This window comes from Lygodium microphyllum, chromosome 29 (assembly GCF_053477565.2).
Source record: "Lygodium microphyllum isolate KBCC chromosome 29, Lygodium_microphyllum_v1.1.10, whole genome shotgun sequence".
In the NCBI taxonomy this organism is placed as follows: Eukaryota; Viridiplantae; Streptophyta; class Polypodiopsida; order Schizaeales; family Lygodiaceae; genus Lygodium; species Lygodium microphyllum.
In genome coordinates, this window is record NC_141163.1 from 114,501,650 (window position 1) to 114,525,187 (window position 23,538).

Sequence of the window (23,538 nt, forward strand, 5' to 3'; positions counted from 1 at the left end):
AAATCTATTTATAACTTTTATATGCAATTTGAAGAACTAGATTCGACAAGTGCGATTGCAAGGGCAACCGGTACACAACCACCTTGACTTTATTGCTTGCACCTTCCATGCAAAGCATGTGGATTTGATGCACACACTTATTAAGAAAAACCTTTTTGGAGAGGTAGTTGTATATGTTAGTTTTATAGAGTTCCTAAAGAGAGAGTTGCCTCATTCTCACACATTGTTGATTCTTGAAGAGTCATACAAGCCTTCAACAATAGAGCATTATGACAAAATAATCTATGCAGAGATGCTAGACAAAGGAAATTTTCCCATGTTGCATGAGACATTGGTTAGATGTAATATACATGGTCCATGTGGGCGATTTAATTCACATGATCTATGTATGAGTGAAGGAAAGTGTACAAAGGGATACCCAAAGAAGTTTGTATGTGAGACCGTTATAAATAATAATGGTTATCTAATACACATATCAATATTGAGATATGTTCCACTGTCATAATTGTGAAGCATCTTTACAAATACATATACAAAGGCAATGATAGAGCTACAATTAGGGTTGCATCATGAGACATGAAGGCGACAATGCAAATAATGCAGTCCAAATGATTGAATCATAATGCTAGGAAGACCACTCTTATGGAGTGGTTTTCTTGCAAATCAATAGTATTCTGAAGCAAGGATGTTGTTATACCAAGATTTCCCTACTTCATGGTTTGGAAGCAAGTAGAAGGGCTTGGACAAAAAGAAAAAATGATAATACCATTGGCTTGATGCTTTTTGTGTCCCCAACATCTAGTGAAATGGTACTATATATGAATGCTCTTGATGGTTTGTAGGGGAAGCACATCTTTCAAGGACTTGAGAATTGTTCAATTTGTGTTATATCCCACATTTAAGGAAGCATGTGTAGAAATGGGTATGTTGGAGAGTGATAATGAGTGATTTCAGTGTTTGTAGGAAGCTTCGAACATGTCGTTGGGTATACCATTGAGGAAATTTTTTTGTGGTAATATTAGTTTTTTGCGAGCTTTGCTAAGTCGTGGGAGAAATTTGAATTTGCAGTTGCAGTGGATATTATCTATAGACTAAGCTTGGGTGGTATGCAAGGTGATTAGCTACATATGGATGCAAGAAATAAGCCTTGAAACACCTACGATTGCTCTTGAGGTAGCATGGTAAGACTCTATCTGATTTCTTGAGGATGCCTGAAATACAGTTGCAAGGTGTAGTATCACAAGAAAATCCTCTTATTTTTGAGGAGCTTGAATATGATTGATGTAATGAGGCACAAATTGTTGATTTGATAAGATCAAGATCCAATGAAGGTCAAGTTAATGCATTTCATGCTATTTTTTGTGCCTTGCATGTTGGTGAGGAAAAGCTCTTCTTCTTGGATAGTTCTCGAGGTCGAGCAAAACATTTCTTTACAAATGTATTTTGGCAACACTACATGCACATGGTTGTTTGTCTTTGGTAACTACATCATCAAGGAGTATTGTATTGCTATTGCCAAATGGTCGCATGACACACTTGAGATTTAAGATACCATTACAATTGGAGGGCTACTCTACATGCAACATACCCGTGCAAAGTGATTTGGCAAAACTATTAAGAGAGACCCATCTCATTTTGTGAGATGAAGCTTTAATGGTGCATCATTATGCTTTTGAAGGCTTGAATAAGAGCTTGCTAGACATCATATCATGCAATTGACCTTTTGGTGGGAAGATCCTATTATTTGGAGGTGATTTTTGACAGATTTTATGTGTAGTTATCAAGAAAGATTGTAACGATATTGCTTAGCTTTGTGACAACATGTAAGTGTTGAGATATCGAGCTCCACTCATGATATGCTAGGGTGATCGTTGTGCATTTATGTCACCAACTTGTTGGTTGCAGATGTGGTTGGTACATCGCCCATGAATAATCGCTAGATGACAGCTATTCTTATCTACTCTAGTTCGTAGCTCAATTAGTATGCCACCTTAGTTAGTTGAGTTTGGTTTGAGACCCATATATAGGGTTCTTCTATTTCTTTGTACGAGAGTTCTTTTGGCTTACACAACTAAGAAGAGGAAAACTGTTTTCAGCCTCCACCTGTGTGTGTATTCCCCCATTGTGCAAGCAAGAAAGCTACAAGTGAGACTCCTTCCTTCTCTCCCACAATCGTGACAGTAAGGATTTTAAAACTGATAAAAAATATGAGTGCGTGATAATAATGGCTCTGAGAATGCAAAGATCATTGGGTAGCTTCAAGGTATTGGAGATGGTATAACCCTAACATATGCTACTAATAGAGTTACATTGCCTACAAGCATGCTCTCATTGCATGTGTTTACAATGACTTCTCTAATGTATGTGATCAAGTAGCTCTTTTTTGCTGAAAGGGCGATTCTTTCTCTAAGGAATATGGAGGTTAAACAATTGAATTTAGAAGCATTGCATTTGATGCTTGGAGATGTAAGGCAATATTATAGTGGTAATAGTATAGCTAATACAAATGATAATATGTTTCTCTACTTTGTAGAGTATGTGAATTCTCTTAATCTTAGAGGTGGATTTCCACCACATTTATTGCTCTTGAAGGTAAATGCACCGATTATTTTGCTTTGAAACTTGAATCTTGCAAGAGGACTGTATAATGGAATGAGGTTGATATGCAAGGCTTTCAATAGCAAGGTTTTGAAAGCTAAGATCATTATGGGTATAAACATTGCTGCCATATTCATTCCAAGAATAACCTTCATTCCCTCAACCTTGCACTTTCCCTTTACTATAAGGCGACAATAGTTTCATGTACATTTGGCTTTTGTAATGACTATTAACAAGGCTCAAGTACAAACTTTGACTTTAATGGGACATTATCATAAAAGCGTGGTCTTTACACACGGGCAACTTGTATGTGGCATTTTCTCGAGTGAGATCTTCTGTTGGGTTGAAAATCTTGTAGGACAATGATTGCTACGTGGGTTCCATTGTTAATATTGTGTACAAGGAAGTCTTACAAAGAGTTCGATCATATCCTATTGCAATATTCATCACACTTGATTGCTTTGAACATTATTTCTCTTTTAGGACTCATTTCATCTTTTTTAGTTTAAATTTTTCACATGCATTTCGTAGGAAAATAAAGACCCTAGTGTTTGGTTACTACCATGCATCACAAACTTAAATGAGATTGCATGACAAAATTCTACCTTTGGCACAAGAACCTAAACTGTGTAGATCTCTTGCACGTATGGTTGAGCATCTTGAGAATGTTCCATTTGTTCAGTGGAGTAGGAAGGCCTCTTTATTGAGATTATTTTTTTAAGAGGGATATGTGTAGTGTTATTATGTGGCACCCCTTCTTTATAGCCAAATTGTGTCTTGGTCACACTCAATTAGGATTCCTCCTCGATGGCAACGATGGGAGTGTCATGGCTTGCATTATTTGATGGTGATGCATCAACTAAATATGGATATCAGCCAAGGTATCTCTTCACCTTTACTTTAATTGCTTTTGTTATTTAGTGTGTTCATGAAATGTAATCTTGCTAATGTTATGTTGTGTTTTTGTAGTACATAACATGTTTGTGCAAAAGTAAAGTTTGCATGTGATGCTTCACATGATATTTCATCACCAGTGCAGGTGCAAATGAGGACACTTGCTATCATTGATAGCAATGCTTGCAAAAGAAAACTATTTGAAGACTAAATGGTAATTTTGTCCCCCTCTCTCATATGTGCAATGTTTTATATACACACAAATAGATGCTATAGATTTGAGACTCCTTCATACTTCTTAATGATCTGCATGTTGCCTAGTATACACATCATTTTAGTTGTGTTTGCAAATGCAAATAGATGTTGCAATCCGTAATAGATACTCGCAAAAGAAATCATTTGCAAACACATGTTGTCATCTGCAATAGATGCTCACAAAAGGAATCTATTTGAAGACTAAATGTTGCTTTGATCGTTTGTCTTTTGTTCGTTTTATGTTTAAATAATGCATGTTCTCTCAATCATGCATTAGTTTGTCACAAGAAAGTTTGATATTGCCAATACATTATAAAAAGTGAGTTTAGGGTTTGCTGTATAGTTAATGGGAAGGGTGTTTAGAGAGAGAGAGAGAGGAAAGGAGGGGAGTTGAAACAGCATAACACAGGCGCCCTTAAGACCCGCGCTTGCGGAGGTCCTCTCTAGGTAGTAGGATGTATGCCCACGCAGCACGCTTGCTTGTGCGAGTACTAGCGTCTTACTAGATATAGAAGACAAAAATATAGAGGCCACCTGAAACCTATAGAAGACAAAAATATAGAGGCCACGTCAGGTTTCAGGTAACGATCGTTAACGAGTTTCCTGGAGGTAGGGAGTCGGGACCGGGGTCGTGGTGAGCTAGATACCCGACACAGACTCTCAACAGCAACAGGCTGACGAATCTACAAAATGCGAAAATCGGTTAGGACAGGGCCACGGGGATCTAATTAAAAACGTACGCACACACAATCTGAGAGATGACAGACGACCGCAAGTATTCGAGTTTGTTCTCTGCCATCCATGCAATTGACGACAACGAGAATGCCTCACGCCACCACCCTCGCAGTTCGAAGCAGCACCCTGCGCCGCCGCATGCCTCACAACAACACCAAATCGCAAGGGCTTCTTCTTCTTCTTCTTCTTCTGGTGCATCAGGACCTCTACAGCAGAAAATCGCTAGGGCTTCTTCTTCTTCTTCTTCTGGTGCATCAGGACCTCCGAGTCGATCGAGAACGTCGTCTTTCTTTAAAGGACCTCTGCCCGACACATTGCAAGCTCCATCCAGCCGTGAGGCCTCCCCCCGCTCCTCCTTGCAGCAAGGGCAACGGCTCTCATCGTCCCCTCGGCCATCTCAGCCTGTTAATAATCAGACGTCCAGTGTCCCAGGTCCGCGCACATCCACACCTTCTGCTATCAATCTCCAAAAGGAGAGCCCTGTGGCCTCCCCCCGATCTTCCACACAAGTGCAAAGACTCTCCTCACTAGCCTCTCCAGAACAAAGGCCAAGAACCGGGTCTTCTTATGACCAGCAACCTGTCCAGGAACCTCGACTCATGCAGGAGGCCCCTCGCCTATCTGTTACTCCAGAACAGAGGCCAAGAACCGGGTCTTCTTATGGCCAGCAACCTGTCCAGGAACTTCGTCTGATGCAGGAGGCCCCTCGCCTATCTGGTTCTCCAGAACAGAGAACACGAACCTGGTCTTCTTATGGCAAGCAACCTGTCCAGGAACCTAGACTGACGCAGGGGGCCCCTCGCCTATCTGGTTCTCAGGCTCCAAGACTGTCTTCTGCATCCACCATACAGTCGCCAAATTTAAGACAGAGCATTGGATCAAGTGGCCCGAATGGAGTATCTCAGGTGATGCAGAGTCCGCCCTCTACGTCTGGACAGGCTCCAAGGTCATCCTCCAGAGGATCCTCCCTGTTAGTACCTCCTGTCTACGAGACACAGGAGGAAGCAGGGCAATATACACAGGGACACAAGAGAGAATCTGAGCCTTTTGAGCCTGTTGAGGACTTGACATCTCTGCGTATGCCGAGCCAGGTCTCCAGAAAGAGCTCCTATGTCAATGTACCGCAGGTCATTGAGGCCAAAAACAGTGATTATCCAGAAAGTTTACGATCTCCACGCCCATTCCCGCAGTCAGCAAGGGCTTCCTCCTCCATTCCTTCTCTAGATTCAAATCAAAGGTCAGGTACTGATGCCTACGTCACAGGTACAGACATGCAACAGATTCAGTCTCCACGTGCATCAGTGCAGTCAACCAGATTTTCCCCTTCTGGTCCTTCTCCTGATTCTAATCGAAGTTCAAGAACGAGATCATATACTGCAGAAGGAACTGGCGTGTATAAAAGTGAGGATGAAGGGGTTGCATCTCCACGCCTGTCTAATATGTCCCAGAATGCATCACGCTTTTTTCCTTTAAAGGACGGGGGCTCCAGTGCCAGCCAATCTTCTAAACCCACTGCAAGTTCTCCATATATGTTGACACATACAACATTGCCCATTTATTCCTCTCGAAACTCAGGAACAGAAATTCAGACCATGGATGAGAAGGGTGTACCATCTGATGGGGTGACTTCTTTGAACCGTTCATTGAGCCCAAGTCGGAGCTTCAAGGCTACAGAGGCTCATCAGGTAACTGAAAGTGAGCTCATGATTGATGATACACATCGGTTCCCAAAGCCTTCTTTAGTCAGGTACACGAGGAGGTCCAGAGGTGGACCATCTATTCTAGAGCCACAGGAGTTACTTCCTGAGGGGGAACAAAGAGAGCTTATTTATTCCCAGCGGCGTACGTCCAGTGAAGGACAAAAGTCAGCATCTGCAGATCCTTCCCCTTCTCGGAGCTCTCGAATGGGATCCTATCTGGTTCGACATGAAGCTTACCCTCAGATGCCTACATCTCAGACATCATCCCTACGTGTATCTACTCAAGTGCCATCAGATGTGCCTTCTAGGCACAACTCTAGGGCCGTATCATCATATGACATACCTAAAGTCAGTGTGATAGAGGGTGAAGAATTCTTAATTGAAAACCGGATGATGCCAGAGGATACAAGTGTACTTATGTCCCCTCGTACAATGTCCGACACCAGATTCTTATCTTCTGTTTCTTCTCCAGTTTCTGATGAAAGTTCTAGAACAGGTTCTTTCATGACTGAAAGTACAAGTGAACCATACATGATTGAGGATGAGGGAATGCCATCTCCTCACATCTCCATTCGGAAGTCAAGAGGAGACTCATATGTCAAGGCTCCTCAGGTCTCAAATTTTGGTCATACTGTTGCTACATGATGCGTTTATGTTTCTGTTTATCAACAGGAAGGGATATATCTTGCTATTTTCTCGTTAACAGCAATATGAGTGAAGAATAAAGCAATCTTACAATCTTATTGGCTGATGCATTAGTATGGTTGTCTCTCATTCTAATTGAATAGGTGAACAATGAGGAAAGATCATCTCTGATTCAAGGCCAGCCACCTCAAAGTACAGGGATAATCAGACCTTCACACACACATCTAGAAATGGCAAGATTGTCCTCTTCCCCTTCTTCAGGATGGAACTCGGTAGTAGCACCTAATAATGAAGGTTTTAAGGAATCTCAAATGATAAACAGTGTGGGTGTGTCATTTGCTGAATCACCCTCAGACATGTATGGCATCGAGCGTGACCCTTGGAGTGAGTCCAGCATTTTACCTACCACTTTATTCTCAGTTACATTAATGCTGCTATCCCAAATTCTCATGTTTGTGATTCTACATGGAAATAAATAAAATGGAAGCAATTACTTAGGACAATCGAGATGTTGGACTAATGGATCTATCATTTTCTCGTGCAGCCAGACAATCAGAACAGTTGCCTTCAATGCAAACTCCTGCTTCAGATAGGACATCAACAACAGCTTTTGAGGTGGGCAATGAGCAACGTGAGGTAGCCACAGCTGGGGCATCTCAATCTCCATCTGGGCGTGTTTCGAGGATTTCGTCCTCTGTCTCTTTGGCCGAATTGACCAACAACACCACTGTTCCTCAGGATACAATGGTACAGGGGCCAACAACTTTGTTAAACAGAGAGTCACTAAAGGTTTTCCCGGGCACAAATGCAGCAAATGTGGAAAGATTATCCCAGGCTTCAACTGCTCAGAGACTCGGTGAGCACGCTTTTGGAACTGATGAAATCAGTCCAGTTCGCAGACGATCATCACTTGTTCCTTCAAAGGCTTCTTTAATGGGTGATTTGACAAAACCCGATGGTATGAGGTCCCCTGCCAGTGCATCTCTTCTTGAAGCTCACATGTTCCAATCTGGAATTGAACAAAGTGGAGATGCAGATTTTTCAGTTCCTGTGATGCAGTCAGATGATTTTGAACAATCTTCCACAGGACAGTTATATCTAGAAACTCAGGTAACAGAGACAAGGAAAAACTTCGTGAGTGCTGAGTTGGAAGACTGGTTGTTTCTGGATTAAATTCGGGCCCACCTAAGCTTCATCCATCAGAACATGCTCTATACAAGTAGTGTGAAGCCGGAGGATGTTGGAAATATCCTTTCTACTTAGTGTCTATGCTTGTTATGGAATCTTGTTAAGAATGTTTGTTGCACGAGTCCTTTTATGGTTTTGAGTGATGTATAATTCGTGTCAAAGGTGAATTGCTGATATTCATTGCCAGATTTTAATCTGTGTAATGTTATCATGAAGGTACCAAGTGGTTCAATCAAGCTATCAAGGACGTTGTCTTCCAACCCTTTCATTGAGTCTCAAGACAGGGTTGATGAAGATTTTACCACTATGGATCCAGGCAGAGTGGATAATGAGATCGTGCCCCTGGAAACGAAGGAAGACTTACCAGCTAATGCTGAAGTTGTTTTTGCAACACCTGCAGTGCCAGGTGATGTCCTTAGGGATAGAACATCTTTGATGGTCTCCTCATCAGATAATGAAAAAGATGAGGGTGAAAGCCAACCTGCAGGCAGCAGGACTACTATGAGGACCAGTAGGCTCTCTCTTGCTGATGGGCTTCAAAGTTCAAAGATAAATGAGCCATCTGCAAGTTTGTCTTATAATTCTTCAAGGCTCTCTTTGAACCCTAGTTTCTGGCAAAGGTCAAGTAGCTTGTCATTTTCACAGCAGATCCAGAAACGAAACAGCATGGCAGATTCTTTACAACTTGGAGGAGTAGTTGGATCTGAAACAACACAAGATGAGAATGAATCTTCATCAACCAGCTCCTCAGAGATACAAACTGAAGAGAAGGGATCAAGCTCGAACTCTGTTATGATGTCGATGTTCACAGACAGCATGGACAAGCAACAAAGTTTGGCAAGGCCATCCTATGTAGGTGGTCCTTATGTAGAAAATTCCTGGAGTTCGCCATTAGTTACAGGCGACGAAGAAGGAATAAGGCAAGCTGCACCCGAAAGACGATCTGACTCAAGTCCAAGCATGTCTGAAAGGCAATCTGCTTCCCATTATATGCCAGAAGGTCTGGCCGTTCCAAGACCTAGCAGTGATAAGGTGAGGACATCAGGAACTTTTGCTCTTCCAAGAGTATCCAGCATTTATATGAGGGATTCCAAGGTGGATGGCCGTAAAAGCCTGGTCCAAGATTTCATATACCCCTCATTATCCTCCAAACATTCTTTCAAACAAAGCACTAAGATGGAAGCAGATCGATCAGAAGCAGTGGGTCCAGAGGACTTGTACCCTCTATCATCATCAAGACTGTCATCTCAGGAAAGCTTAGAACCAAGAAAAGACCTTACAGAAATGCAGACCCAAGAGTTCGTGTATTCTTTACCATCAATGAGGTCCTTATTGCGGCAAGATGAGGGGCTTGAAGGGGATCAAATGAACATGCCAGCTCCTCAATATTTGTATTCCTCGGTGTCAGCAAGGCATTCTCTCCATGGCGCTGTAACACCAGAGAAGGATCAGACAGAAGTACAGAATTATGCAAGAGATCCAGAGGATGAAATGCATAATGATGATGAGATGAGCAAGGAGGAGACTTTTGATGGACCTTATTTAGGTGAAAGCAAACAACAGTTTGAAACACTGAAGTCAGAGGTATATTCAAATAGTATTAAGTTTTTTGTGTGCTTTTTGGTGTGCCTTAAATCATAAGTTTTAAGGAAATGGCACACAGCACTCTGGAAGTAGACACTCGGCTCAGTTTTTGCAGAGCTTGTTAACCCTCGGAAGATCAAGATGGAAAAAATCCGAAAAACTGGAAGTGAAAGACAGTCCCAAGGCAAGAGGAAGACGAAGGACAAAGGCGACCTCGGGAAAATTTGACACACACAAAGCGTAGGAAAAAATTCTAAATGTAAGAGGAAGCGCACTTTAATATTTTAGGAAGAAGAGTGCCGGGCGCATTGTAATTCATTTTGTAGAAAAGGGCCGGGCTCTCTCCTGCGCAAGTTGTAAAAGAATGAGAGGCATGGGTTGGCCCATGCTAATAAGAAAGGAGGAGGAATGGACAAAGGCCCGGTAAAGGGGATGGCCGCCCAAGGAGGAGATAGGGCATGTATAAAAGTAAAAAATTGAATGGAAAAGTTCATTCTTGGTGTGTGGCTAAATTTGCTTTCTTCTTGCTTTTTGCTCTTGCTTCATTCTTGTGTATGAGAGAGGGAGCGTGAGAGGGAGAGTGTGTGTATGAGAGAGTGAGAGATCGTGGAGAAGCTTTTCTTCTCCTCTTTTTATCTTCTTCTTTCTCGTGTATATGGCTATGGAGGTTGAAGCTTGGAGCTTGAAGATGGAGCTTGTTTGAAAGTGCATCTTGGATCATAGAGCTACCAGTAGATGCGTGGGAGGAGGCAACTCGATCGGATTCAAATGTAAGCTCGCTACATTTGTGTGTGGGAGAGTGTGCATGGCTATGTGAGAGGTAGCCACAGCTCTTGGCTTGAAACGCTTGAAGCAATAAGTGGTTTGTGGGTCTTGCCGATGTGCTCGCGAGAGCGGCGACATTTTGATTTCGTTGCCGGAGGGCTTACGTGCTCCAAATCGAGTGATAGAGTAGGAGTTCGTCTCCAAAATGACGCTTGGTTTTAGGTAGGAAGCGAGGAAGTCGGAGGCTATTCAATCTCTCTTGTGGATTAGTTCAAGTTTAGGAAGCTTTATGTGCATTGGTTAAAGTAGAAGAAGTGTATTTTGATTAGGTTTGAGACATTAAGGTTTGGGAAATAAAGAGAAAAGAAGGAAAAGATAAGTCTCTGTATAACGTGGAAACAAGGGAATAGATAAGTCTCTGTATAACCTGGAAATAAGGGAATAAAGAGAAAAGAAGGAAAAGATAAGTCTCTATATAACATGGAAATAGGGGAATAGAGAAAGAAAGGAAAAAGATTTTTAATGCCTAGGAAGGAAAATAGAAAGTAAGGGAAGAAAGAGTGGAAGAAAAGGTGAAAAAGGGGGAAGAGAGAGCTCATTTGCACACCGAGAGATCGAGACAGAGAGCTATTGAGAGAGATAGAGGGCTACAGGTCAAGAGGCAGCAACAACAACAATTTTCGGTATACTCGCATTCGGGTCTTCTAGGTATGCCCTGAGTCTTCAATGATGTTTGTTACATTACGCTAGAGCCTTGGGTGTAGTAGCAAGTAGTGCATTGAATCATTTGAATCAATTTTGTACCATTTGGCATTTTTCCTTGGGCCGCTTGGGACAGGGACCGCAAGCAAGTCTTGGACGGCCGAATTGTCCTCGGACTTAGATGTTCGACTCGGACAATAGTCCCCTCGGACACTCGGCAGACAAGAGTCCACTCGGGCTCGGACCATTTTCGAGCCTCGGATGGCTGATCCTTAGGTCTCGGACACTTGGACGGGCACTCCTCGTCCAAGTCCGCTTGAGCTTGACCACTTGGACAGTCCTTTTTCTTGAGAGTCCACTCGGACGACTGAATTAGGAACTTGGATGGCCAAGTCTAGGGCTTGGACAGGTTGTCCAGAACACTATTTTTGGCCATTTTGACTACTCCAAGACCTGCTAAGATCAACTTCTAGCTGTCTCGCAGCCCAAGTTGGGACCCATACTTGCAAATGAGACCATAGAGCCGATTCTTACCAAAACCTCAATCTAACAAGTCTAGGAGTGACTGAAATAAGTGACCACCGGTTGCTTACTCCTTGGTAGACACCTAAGTTGACAATCTGGGCTGAACACCCATCAGACCACCTATCAAAACCCATGAGGGACCCAAAATCAACTGTTAGGAGTAATCATAATCCGCGCGAAAAAGCTGCAACAGCACAAAACTGATTGGATGTGATTAACTTCATTGAAGGGTACACTTTGCATTATAGATACTTAAGTGCATATGAAAACTGGAAGGCCTGATTTTGCGTGAAAAAAGCTGCAAGAGCATGAAACTGATTGGATGTGATTGACTTCATCGAAGGTTACACTCTGCATTATAGACACTTAAGTGCACATGAAAACTGGAAAGCCTAATTTCATACAATTCACATCGAGTCGCATCGCTCAAGCGTATAAGTGTGTATACATTTGCAGATTGATTGGATTAACAAAAGGAACATACTAAAGATGATTAAGTTACAAATGAATCCACTAGTAGGAATGCAACCTCGGAAACCAAACGAGTGATCCAAGACACTAGAGATAAATATCTAGGAAGAGCAGAGCCATTAGACCGTTGAGGGAAGGAAGGACTGGCTAGAAGTAGAGAAATCTTTAGCCGGGCTAGTCGATCTTATAGAAATACTAGTGTGTCAGGAGACAACCACCATGGCATATACCAGCTCGAAACAAGAATGACCTTGACCTTGACCATGACTTTAGCGTGGTAGGGTACCTAGATGACATTCGGTGACTTCTTATAGACAAGGATAGTGTATCATGGAAGACTTGTAGTTGATATCATAGCCGATCTTGATGAGGAGAGGAGGCGAGGATAGATCACACTGCAGCGCATAGCGAGCTATAGCCAAGAGCAAAGGGCTTAGAGGTTGTGGTAGGAGAGAGAGCTCAACAAGATTCACAGGATCCTAGCCATCTCAGATAGAAATAGAACGGGAGGCAATGGCAATAGGGAGAGAGCCATAGAAGTAGACCTTACAGTGAGCGAGCTGCTCATGAAGCGATTGCTGGACAACACTAGCGCTAAGCAAAGTGGGGTAGCCTTGGTAGCATCATTGCTAGCTAGGTTGAGAGGAGTCATCCCAAATACCAGGAGCCAAACAAAGATACCTATAGTTGCCAAGTAACTTGATAAATATCAAGCAGGCAATGACCCCTATAGCCTTATCGAGTAGTTTGAGCAGGTGTACGAGGCTAACAACCTCATGGACCCCGCTCAATGGGCACAAGCATTCGGTCTTAGCTTAGGAGACAAGGAACGGACTTGGTTTACCAGTCTAGATGATGTTGAATGTAATAATTTCAATGATCTAAAGGATCTCTTCATCAAGAGATTCTCGGAGGTAGAATAGCTTCGATAACCTTATTGTTAAGTTGATGAATGTTAGCCAAAGAGACAAAGAGGACATATAAAACTTCGTCACTCATGTGAGGAGTCTACACAAGAGGATACCTGCAGCTGAGCGACCCAATGAGAGAGTGGTCTCCACCGTATCCATTAACTGGGATCTGCAACGAAGAACTCTATAAGGCCTTAGTGAGCAACTCGAACCTGCAAAGGGATGTGCTGGCAAGAGTCTTTGAGCAGGCCATACGAGTGGATGACTTGCTTAGAGAGAGAAGCTTTAGGGCTATTCAACAAGGGAGTAATACATTTGGCAACTCTCCAAAGGCCCCAAGAACCATACCTCACTAACCCTTAACATTTTCAGCCCGTACCATCAAGTACCATGGGACTGACACTCAGCTAGGAGGGGGATAAGTTAACCCTTGGAAGACCAAGACAGAAAAAATCTGGAAAATCGGAAGTGGAAGGCAGTCCCAAGGCAAGAGGAAGACGGAGGACAAAGGCGCACTTAGGAAAATATGAAGACACGAAGCACAATAAAAAAATTCTAAATGTAAGAGGAAGCATACAAGAATAAGCGCACCTTAATATTTTAGAAAGAAGAGCACCGGGCGCATTGTAATTCATCTTGTAGAAGAGGGCTCTCTTCTGTGCAAGTTGTAAAAGAATGAGACCAAGGCCATGCTAATAGGAAAGGAGGTGAAGAAAGAGTGGAGGAATGGATAAATTCCAGACCAAAAAGGGGACGGACTCCACAATACAAAACAAACAAGCTAGCCTAACGACCCGTGGTGGGTGTTGGTGAATAAGAAAAATATGGGGGGCATGTGTAGAAGTTAATAAGAGAGACTACCCAAGGAAACTGACCCATGCATATTGGTGAAGAGGAATAATATGGGGGGATATGTGTGGAAGCTAATAAGAGAGACACCTAAGGAGACTACCATGTGAGGTGCCATGAATACAGTCAATCCAGAGTTGACCACTCTCTGACCGAAAAGGGATAAATATGCACAGATACATGTTTACAAGAATAGAATACCAATGCATGGACTAATGAAAAGGAAAATGCAAAATGTCATGCTCATGAAAAATGCTATGTAAAGTATCACTTGGACAGTGTCCTCACACAGGGAAATTGTTCACTTGTCCAAGTGTTGTTTTACAATCATAATCATCTTGATGATATGGATAATGTATAATAATAATGTCCATGAAGAAAAATAAAATAAAACCCTATAGACACTAAGAGAAGAAGTTGCCCCCTCTCACCACTTAACGGTGGAAGGAAAAGCTAGAGAGAATCTTGAGTCCCTATTAGGCTAAAGTAGAAGGGAAGTAAGCACCATGCCAATCCTGGGTAGCAAGTATTGAAAAATTGGGCAGTTTACTAGCTTGGTCAAATTATGTGCAAAATTGACTGATGATGGCATGAAATCTAGGCCGATGGTGTCTAGCTCAACCTATATATTGGTGAAATCTTCTATGTGCTTCGTCTTCGAATTGATGAGTTTACCAATAAGTGCAATGGCACTCTAGTTGTTGTTGCAGAAGGTCACCTTCGGAATGTCACATGGAAAATGAAGCGCTGCTAGCAATCTCCTCAACTAGATGACCTTTGTGGTGTCATCATACAAAGCCCTATACTCTACTCGGTCGTGGAAGCAACCACTATCTTGTGTTTATGGCTTGACCATGAAATGAGAGTTGTGCTTAGGGAGAAGATGTATATGCCATGGGAATGTGAGGTGTCAGGAGATCCTATTGTCTAGTCAGAATCAATGTAACCTTGCAAATCAAAACCATGGCCATAAGTTAGTCCAAAAGTATAGGTACACCAAACATATCTCAACACACAAAAATAAGCAATCCAATGTGACACCAAATATATCTCAACACCAAACAAGCAATCCAATGTGGCATTTTAGGTGCATTGAAATATTGATGAAGCAAAGAAATAGAGTAAGCTAAACTTGGTCTAGTGTAAATGAACTAGAGGAGTTTCCCTATGATAGATCTATAAGCGTTCTGATTAAAGGGCTAACTATGGGGATTGTTCGAAAGTTTCATAGTGGGATCAAGAGGAGTGGCCACAGGCTGCATGTATGATCATTGTAAAACTGCTCAACTAAGTGAAGGACATACTTCTATTGTGAGACAAAACTAGTATTCCCAGATCCAACTATCTCCATTTAGAAAAAATAAGGCATCTGATTGAGGTTAGTCATCTCAAAAGCAGTGCTAAGCCAAGCCTTTATATTTGTTATGGTAGCAGAATTTAAGCTTGTGATAAACAAGTCATCACCATCAATAAGGATGTGGATGGTCCCCTTTGAAGTGAATTTTCACATACAAACTTGGGTCATATGGGTTAGAATGGTAGCCACGATTTCAAAGGAACTTATCCAGTGTATACAACCATGATTGTGGTGCTTACTTCAGCCAATAAAGAGCTTTATGTAAAAGAAAGACCTTATCTTTACGGTCTGCAAGAGAAAATCCATGAGGCTTTTTCACATAGGCTTCCTTCTCCAAGTAACTGTTCAAAAAGGCTTTTGACATCCATCTCATAGAGCTTCCAATTATGGTGAGTGGCTATTGTGATATCCATTTAATAGAAGTGCCAACTATGATGTCAACCGTGTTGTGGGTGTAGAGGTCTCTTCATAGTCAATGTCTTGCTTTTGTCAAAACCCTTGCGCTACAAGGCAACCCTTATAGTTTTTCAAAGTTCCATTATCTTTCATTTTGGTCCTAAAGATCCACTTAGTCCCAATGACCTTCTCAACTAAGGTTCATGTTCTGTTTCGGTCAATACTATCAAGCTCCTTTTCATAGCCTCACACCATTGAGGATGTTTTAGAGCCTCCTTGTTGCCAATTGTCAAACTCAGAGAGTGCTATGTAATTTGCCGTAAAGACAAATGCAAATGTAGTAGTAGGTGCTAGCCAGGCAAATCTTCTAAGCCCCTCTTGGTTGGAATTCGGTGGAAGGATCCTTAAATTCCCCATGGTCTACTCCTATGAATAAGGTAACGGGTCCTTGAAAGGGGGCCTGGGAGTTGAAGAGTCTCCAAGTGGGTCAGGAAGAGGTAGTAGACTATGCTCAAATGGCACTATCTATGATGAAGTAAAGGAATCGGCTTAGAGGTCGGTGCAAAGGGTTCCATTATATCCCTCTCACCAAAAACTATCTCTCTTTGTGTGATCACCTTGTTTGTCTGAGGATTAAACAAATGATAGGCTTTCACCTCGGAGAAGTATCCCATAAAAATCAAGAGATCAGCAATGGGCTTGAGCTTTTCTGTATGATCATCAGGAGCATATGTGTAAGCACGACATCCGAATACTTTGAAGTGAGAAATGAGAGACCAAGTGCCAAAGAATGCCTTGAAGGAGATCTTCTAAGGGACCACCACAGTCCGGCATGGGTTGAGGATGTGCACTGATGTGTTAATAGCCTTAATCCATAGGTGATTAGGGACATCTGTTGTGAATAGCATAGAGCGTACCATGTTCATCATAGTGCTTTCCGATGCTCTATGACTCCATTTTGAGAGGGAGACTTGGTAGAGGTGAGTTGGCTAGAGATGGCATGCTCATGTAAGAACTTAGAGAACTCATGGGAGGTAAACTCACCACCATTGTTACTCATAGTATCCATACAATGACCTGTTTGATTTTGCACAAGATGATTCCAGGCTTAGAAGCATGTGAATGTATGAGATTTATACTTTAAAAGTACATCCACACATGTCTCAAGAAGTCATCCATGATTTAAAAAAGGTATAACGTGCCATCAATGGCGGTAGTGGATATTGACCCACAAAGATAAGTGTGAATCAATCTAAGGGGCTGCTCAGTACTATGAGTAGACTAGTGAGGAAATGGTGTGTGGTGCTATTTTCCAAGCTATCAAGTTGATGAGATGGTATGTAGTGGTGTTTCCCATGGTGATAAGCTCTACAGGCATCCTTGGACAGTTTGAGGTGCGGAAGACCCTCAACCATTTGATGGTGTGACAACCCATAAAGAGAGTCATAGTCAGGGTGTTCAAAGTGAAAATGCTAGAGATGCTCATTATTCCAAGGTTCCCCTATGGTGGCTAAAGCTCGGAAATGGTGGAACTCAAAGCCCTTGGCAATTGGTTGGAAGAGGAAGTGTCTCATCATATAGAGGCTACTAGGTTGTGCCTCATTGCAAATAATCACTAAAACCAATTTGAGAGTCTATGACCTCAAGTGTGGTTGCAATGAAGAAAAGTACTTGCTCTAAGTGGCAAAAATGCTAAATGGATAAGAGTTTTACTCCAAACTTGTGGACATAATATATATCGTCTAGCAAAGCGAGATTTATGCCCTTGTTAGTATCAAACTTGATGTGACCTAGACCATGGATCTTGATTGAGATTCCCGGCTGTAGGGGATTGGGAGGTAAAAATGTCATAAATAGGGGTCATGTGATGTGTGGCTGCACTATCCTTAATCCAAACAAGTAAAAAAGTTCTCTCGGTTAGGTATAGTGGACCTTTGCGGTCACCTCATCTAGAGGTAACTTGAAAATGTGGACTAAGATGGCATCCTTTGATGTCTTTACAGAGATGAGGTGGGCCGATTGTCTAGCAGACTAGTTGACCTTTGGCAGTGTGGGCCTAAGTCCTCCACTACCCTTGATTTTGGTCGCCATTACCGTACCTCCCTTGTTGGGGATTATCCGATTGAGGAGATAGGGTTTGATTCTTGGGTTTTGGTTGTTGCCTCTTGCCTCGGATTGACACTCGTTGTCAAAATGGCCAATCTTTTGATAGTGTTGGTAGTACCTATTTTGCTTTGGTACATTCCACATATTGGGTGTTCCCTTGTGATTCACTTGATTGCTTTTGGTTTTGGTTTTGATTTCTTTTCTTGCCTTTCCCTTGTTGCCACTTTTGAGAAGTGGTAACAAGAGAGCCCTCTAAAGAGTGAGTGGTTGTAGTACGGACCTGGTTGAATAGTTGAGCATAACGCAGTAGCTAACTCTCAAATTCATTGAATGTGCCTTTTGATAGTGTTGGCAATACATGTTTTTCTTTGGTACATTTTGCCACGTGGGTGTGAGAGTAAAATGGGTGTTGCCGTGTGATTCACTTGATTGGTTTTGGTATTGATTTTGATTTTGAGGCTGATTTTGATTTTGTTTCTTGCCTTTTCCTTGTTGTCTCTTCTAAGAAGTGGTAGCAAGAGTTTCCTCTAAAAGGGAGTGGTCGTACTATGGAATTGGTTGAGTGGCCAACACTAAAATTCATATAATGTAGGCATGGTGGATTGTGAAATCACTTACTAAACAAAGTGAAAATATTTTCTTAGGAGCTTGCTTAGGAACAATGTGACTTGGGCGTCAGGGGACTTAGGAGCGCTTGTGGTGAACTCGGCAACCAATTGCTGATATTAAACCAACTTGACCTTAATGTCATCTCGGTCCGTGATCCTAAATTCTTGGAGCTCATGGTTGAGATTTATAGGATGGGTCGTGTCTCGAGCTGCATAGTGGTCTGTCAAGTGTTCCCACTACTTTGATGCAAGGTCAAAATGGTGCAATTGTGATTAAATCCTTGCATTAACTCAATGATGATTGAGGTATTTCTAGCCTTCCAAGAACAAAAAACCTCATGTTGAACAAGGAGAGAGTTTGGTTGGGGTTCTAGTCCTTGTACAATGCCTTTGAAGTTTTTGGGAGTTTAAGACATGCCTCATCAGGTTTGACCAAGTAGTGTAGTTAGACTTGTTGAAACGAGTCTTGTTAGTGAATGCATGTTTGGCTGACAAGGATGAATAACTACGAGGTGTTGGATAAGAGGGGTAGGATGGATAAAAAGGGGGATGAGATGGGTAGGCAAGAATAGGCTGAGAGTGTCTAAAAGGTGCTGATTGGGGAGGCACTGAAACTCTATAGTCTTGCCCAAGTGTGTGGAAAGGAAAGGTGAAAGGTGTTAATGGAAATTGAGATGTACGGGAAGTGGGTGGGTTGGGTCGGAATTGAAAGTGAGGTGATGGTGAAGTGGATGTGAATGCAATAAATTGATTTTTTAAATTTAATCTTTGAAATTGAAATGTAGATGATGGAAAAGAAGGATATAATGTTTTACCAACTTCAAATTGACCTTGAGAACCAAAACTTGAAGTTAAAGGAGGAGGAGGGAAACTCACTGAAGGGATCACAGATTTTTTATTATATGCACATCCTTTGTGTTTACATACAGATATTGGTCCTCTTCAGGACTTAAAATCTGGTGTTCGTGCAAGCCGTATGCGACAAAAGTCGCATGTACGGTTAAGAGGTGGTTTACTTTTATATCGGCTGGAGGTATGGTTAAAAGTTTATGTTGTCCTACTTGTTCTATGATTTATGGGTTTACCGGAACTACCAATTTTGAAGAATCGGCGAAAATCTTTATATTGGCTAGTTGCTTAATCCATGCATGACTATATAAGATAAGGAATCTCCAATAGTAAGTTTCATATAAGGCTATAATAAAATTGCCCCCATTGTAGTTATCCATGGGAAACTATTGTGAATCGATTGAACAATACCTTCTTTCGCTTGATTATCACCACAATCTTGCAAAGAAGTAGGAACAAAAGGAGGTGATGCAGAAGTAAAGGTGGGTATGCTTGACACAGGAGTTGATGGAGGAGAAGAGAAAAGAGGCTTGCACTCCATACTGGTTTCTCCATTAGGATGACCAGTTTGAAGTGGAGTGTCTGTCCTTCCTGCAAAATTAATAGATATGTGCACCCAATTTAGAGGGGATAAAACAGGTTAGCAGTAAATGCAGCACGTTTGGCGATGACAGCAGGCTGAAATTAGTCACCAGCAGGGGGAGACAGGCTGGACAGCTGTGCCAGGTGTGCACAGCAGTAGACAGTAGCTCGAATTTAGATATCCTTTGTGAACAGGGTGTGGACGAGAGAGACAGGTGCTAGCAATCTGCAAAATAGGAATAGGGCTGAGTGGTGGGCAGTGTGTCTATTCATAGAAGCGTGGATCCTCCCAAATTAAGTTTTGGCATATGGGACATAGACACTCTCTACGAACGCACATCGTTTGATGAAACTTTGTTAACACAAGTTTTGGGGCTGTGATAAAGTTTATAATTTATTTTTAAGCTCAACAGGGGCATGTCCTCCAGCCACTTGGGCAGCAAAAAGAACAGACCCAGGCAGCAGAAGAAGCTTGAACAGATGGTAGTAGTTGCCTGGAAACATAGGGCTGGAATTAAGAGGGTTGCTGAAGATAGGCTGGGCAGCAAGAGGAAGGGCTGCTGAAACAGGGGTGAAAGGGGAAGTTAATTATAAAATGTAAAGGCAGTTATGGTGATGATATCACATGAGAATGGCAATGGAAGAGGATACACACGAGCAAGATGAAAAACAATGAAGGAAGAGGAATACAGTGGAATAATGAAAGGAAGCTGACACAAGGCACCACCCCTGCATTTGCTGCAAAATGTAGCTATATTAAGGGCACCAGAGAGAGGATGTGGGGGAGAGAAGTAGTCAATGAATGAAGTGATTGTTGACCAACTGATGGTTAAGCTTATGAATAGACAAGATTAACCTAAAAGCCTCCACAAATAGTGACCAAATCCTTTAGGACATTCTCTTTTTAGATGAGACCCAAAAATAGGGACAAAGGGAAAAATGACCAAAAGTGACCAAACTGGCTAGATCCAGACAGAGAACCTAATGTCCCTCATTACTGTAAGACTTAGATAGGGCTCTCAATTAGAAGATGACCATGACCACTCACAAGAGTTTGGAGGGAAATTGCCTTGAATAGGCTGAATGCAGTCTTATGGAGACTCACCATGGAATAGGTTCTCGACTAAGGATAGGATCAAGAATGTCTCCCCCTTCTGTATATTGTGCGAGAGAGTTGATGCCAGTCTTTGCATGAATGCATCTTCGGATGTTAGGCCATAGTGGTACTTAATCAAGGTCTTGATCTATGAGGCTTGATTCATCAAAAGAATCACCATGAGAATGGCTCCTTTTGGAAATGGAGGTAACTTGGATGAAGAATCCTTATCCTTGAAAAATACCTTAGAGAATAGCATCAAGGACTTGAGAATGTATTTTATTTTTGGACTAAGTCAGAGCAACAGACACATGAGTAATATTGTTTGGAAAAGTTAAGAAAAAGTTGTTTTCATCATAGGCCTACAGCACTTCATGTGAAGGTAGGCGAAATGATGGTGATGTTGGATTCCTCATTTTAGTCTCTTTGGCTATGATGCTTGCTTGCACATGCCCAAGGAGAAGAGGGGAACTTGGTTGTAAGTCCAAGCCTCACTTCTTCATTGGTTACAGTCAGACTACCTATGTTTATTGGCTCTATGATCCTATTACTTGGTAGGTCACTATTGGTAGGCATGCCTTCTTTCTTGATGATGAGATCAGGTGCAATACACCTAGTCTACAAAGGCCTCAACCCCATTCCCAACTTCATTACGATTGCCCAATAGGTTTCCCCACAAGTTATCTCTGAAGTTAGCAAGGAGGAATCTGTCAGAAGTGGTGCAGCAATGGAAGCGTAAAGAATATGCTGAAATAAATGAACGGTGAGTCACTGGCTGCGTGGGCTCCTCAGCACCGGCTCCTCTCTCCCAGAAGGATCTCCACTGATGGCTGAAGTACCAAAGACTGTGGACGAGGAGCCCTATAAATAGCCACAAAAGTGGGCAGCATAAAATGCAGGTCGGCCAGCATTTAATGCTGGTCGGCCAGCAACAAATGCTAAAAAATACATCATAAATGGCCACAAAAATGTGCCATAAAATACTGCATAAAATGCCCAGCCTCTAACACAGACTCACACCATGAGCTGACTAATATCTGCTAACATCCTCTCTCAGATCATGTGTGATCGGATACAATAAAATAGTACAATGATGGAGAGTCATAAACTACACAACAAAGAAACACCAAAAGGACCATGGATGTCCAAGCGGTGAGTGGCCAGCCCACCACCAAGATGCCTCGGAGAGTATCTGATGTCGATGTCGATCGTACCAACAACACCTGAAAATAGAGAAGACTCATAGCAGCTCTCTGTGTAATGTCACCTATGTCACTCAGGACATACAAAGCCAATCTGCCAAACATGTCTCTGAACATGTGACCATGGAGTTCCCGCCTTTGGCCAAACCACCAAAGTGTCCCCTCATGTGAGCTCCAGACGAAAGCCTCTCGCTCTCTGTCAAGAAGAACAGCTCATCACGAACCCAGAAATCAACTCCAGTCTCTAGGATTTCACCGCCAGATACCGTCGATGCGTCAGGGACGTCCTTCTCTGGAACCTGTGCACCTGTATCAAAATATAGATGAGGCACTGCAGCCCCACCAACACCCGCTCACACTCCCTCTCTGGCACAAGAGAGTCGTGAGGGATGACCGCATCACCACCACTAGAAAGCAGCCGAGGAAGGGGCCACCAAGCCCTTCCCGCGATCCGAAGAAGAGGATCCCTTCCGCGCCTTGGACTTCTCCTTGGTCGGAGGATCGGAGTCGGAGTCTGATGAAGGAGAGGACTCATCGGTAGAGTCAGCATCCCGCTTCGTCGTCTGTTCCTTCTTCCTGGAAGCCGCTAACTTCTTGCAGTCCTTCCGCAAATGTCCCTTCTTGCCACAGTGGTAACACTGGGCCTTCGACTTCTTCTTCCCGTCACCCCTCTCTGAAGCTACATAAGCCTCACCTCCATAATGTGCCGGAAGCCGCCCCTGTAATCTCAAGGATGCCTCATGCTCAAGAAGCATCGAGGTCATATGTGTAAAACTGACAGGAGACGATGATGTCTGCGCCCGCAAAGCATTGGCCACTCCATCAAACTCCAGGGGGAGCTTGTAGGAAGTGCACGGAGGAGCCATATGGAGAGGATAAGAAGAGAAGTAGAAGAAAAGAAGGTCGTTTGGAGAGTGAGCACAGCCAAAACGCAACCAAAAACACAAAAAATAGGGAGTTCACATGCAATATAACCCAAAGGCTGACCAAAATAAGCCAAAAGCTGCTGCAGAAAGTCAAAAAATCAGTCAAAAACTGCCAAAAACAGCAAAAACGGCCTGAATAATCAGAAAAACAGTCAAAAATAATGCTGTAAACAGCAAAACGCAGGCTGCAAACTGAAGAAACAGGGGCTAAGAACTGTTGCCAGCAGTTTGATGAAGGAAACACGGGCAGCAAAGAGGGGAACAGCAGTAAATGCAAATCTGTCCAGAAAAACGCAAAACGCAAATGCTGAAACACTGTCGCCAGCAGCAAATCAGCAGGCGCCAGCAGGAAGGACAGCCGGCTGATCAGCAAGAAGGGTGTAAATCTTGAAATCAGCAAGAAAACACAGCACAAATAGGTTGCAGCCTGAGCTCTGATACCATGTCAGAAGTGGTGCAGCAATGGAAGCGTAAAGAATATGCTGAAATAAATGAACGGTGAGTCACTGGCTGCGTGGGCTCCTCAGCACCGGCTCCTCTCTCCCAGAAGGATCTCCACTGATGGCTGAAGTACCAAAGACTGTGGAGGAGGAG

The 23,538-nt window shown here is 42.7% G+C and overlaps 1 protein-coding gene across 7 annotated transcripts in view; it reads left to right on the plus strand.

Moving 5' to 3' along the window:
- The first annotated feature begins 4,214 nt into the window (after positions 1 to 4,214).
- The window catches only part of LOC148011057 (uncharacterized), a 222,661-nt gene continuing 203,337 nt past the window's right edge, over positions 4,215 to 23,538 (plus strand). For 3 of the 7 annotated variants that reach the window (XR_015689466.1, XR_015689465.1, XM_087671387.1), the window contains exons 1-4: positions 4,216 to 6,794; positions 6,971 to 7,211; positions 7,372 to 7,937; positions 8,232 to 9,599. Coding sequence is in view for 5 of the 7 variants with exons in the window: in XM_087671387.1 (XP_087527513.1) it covers positions 4,506 to 6,794; positions 6,971 to 7,211; positions 7,372 to 7,937; positions 8,232 to 9,599 (4,464 nt within the window). In the remaining 2 variants the exon portion in view is untranslated. Of the gene's footprint in view, positions 6,795 to 6,970; positions 7,212 to 7,371; positions 7,938 to 8,231; positions 9,600 to 23,538 lie in introns of all 7 variants that reach the window. The other 4 variants (XM_087671390.1, XM_087671391.1, XM_087671388.1 and 1 more) reach the window with 2 other exon arrangements.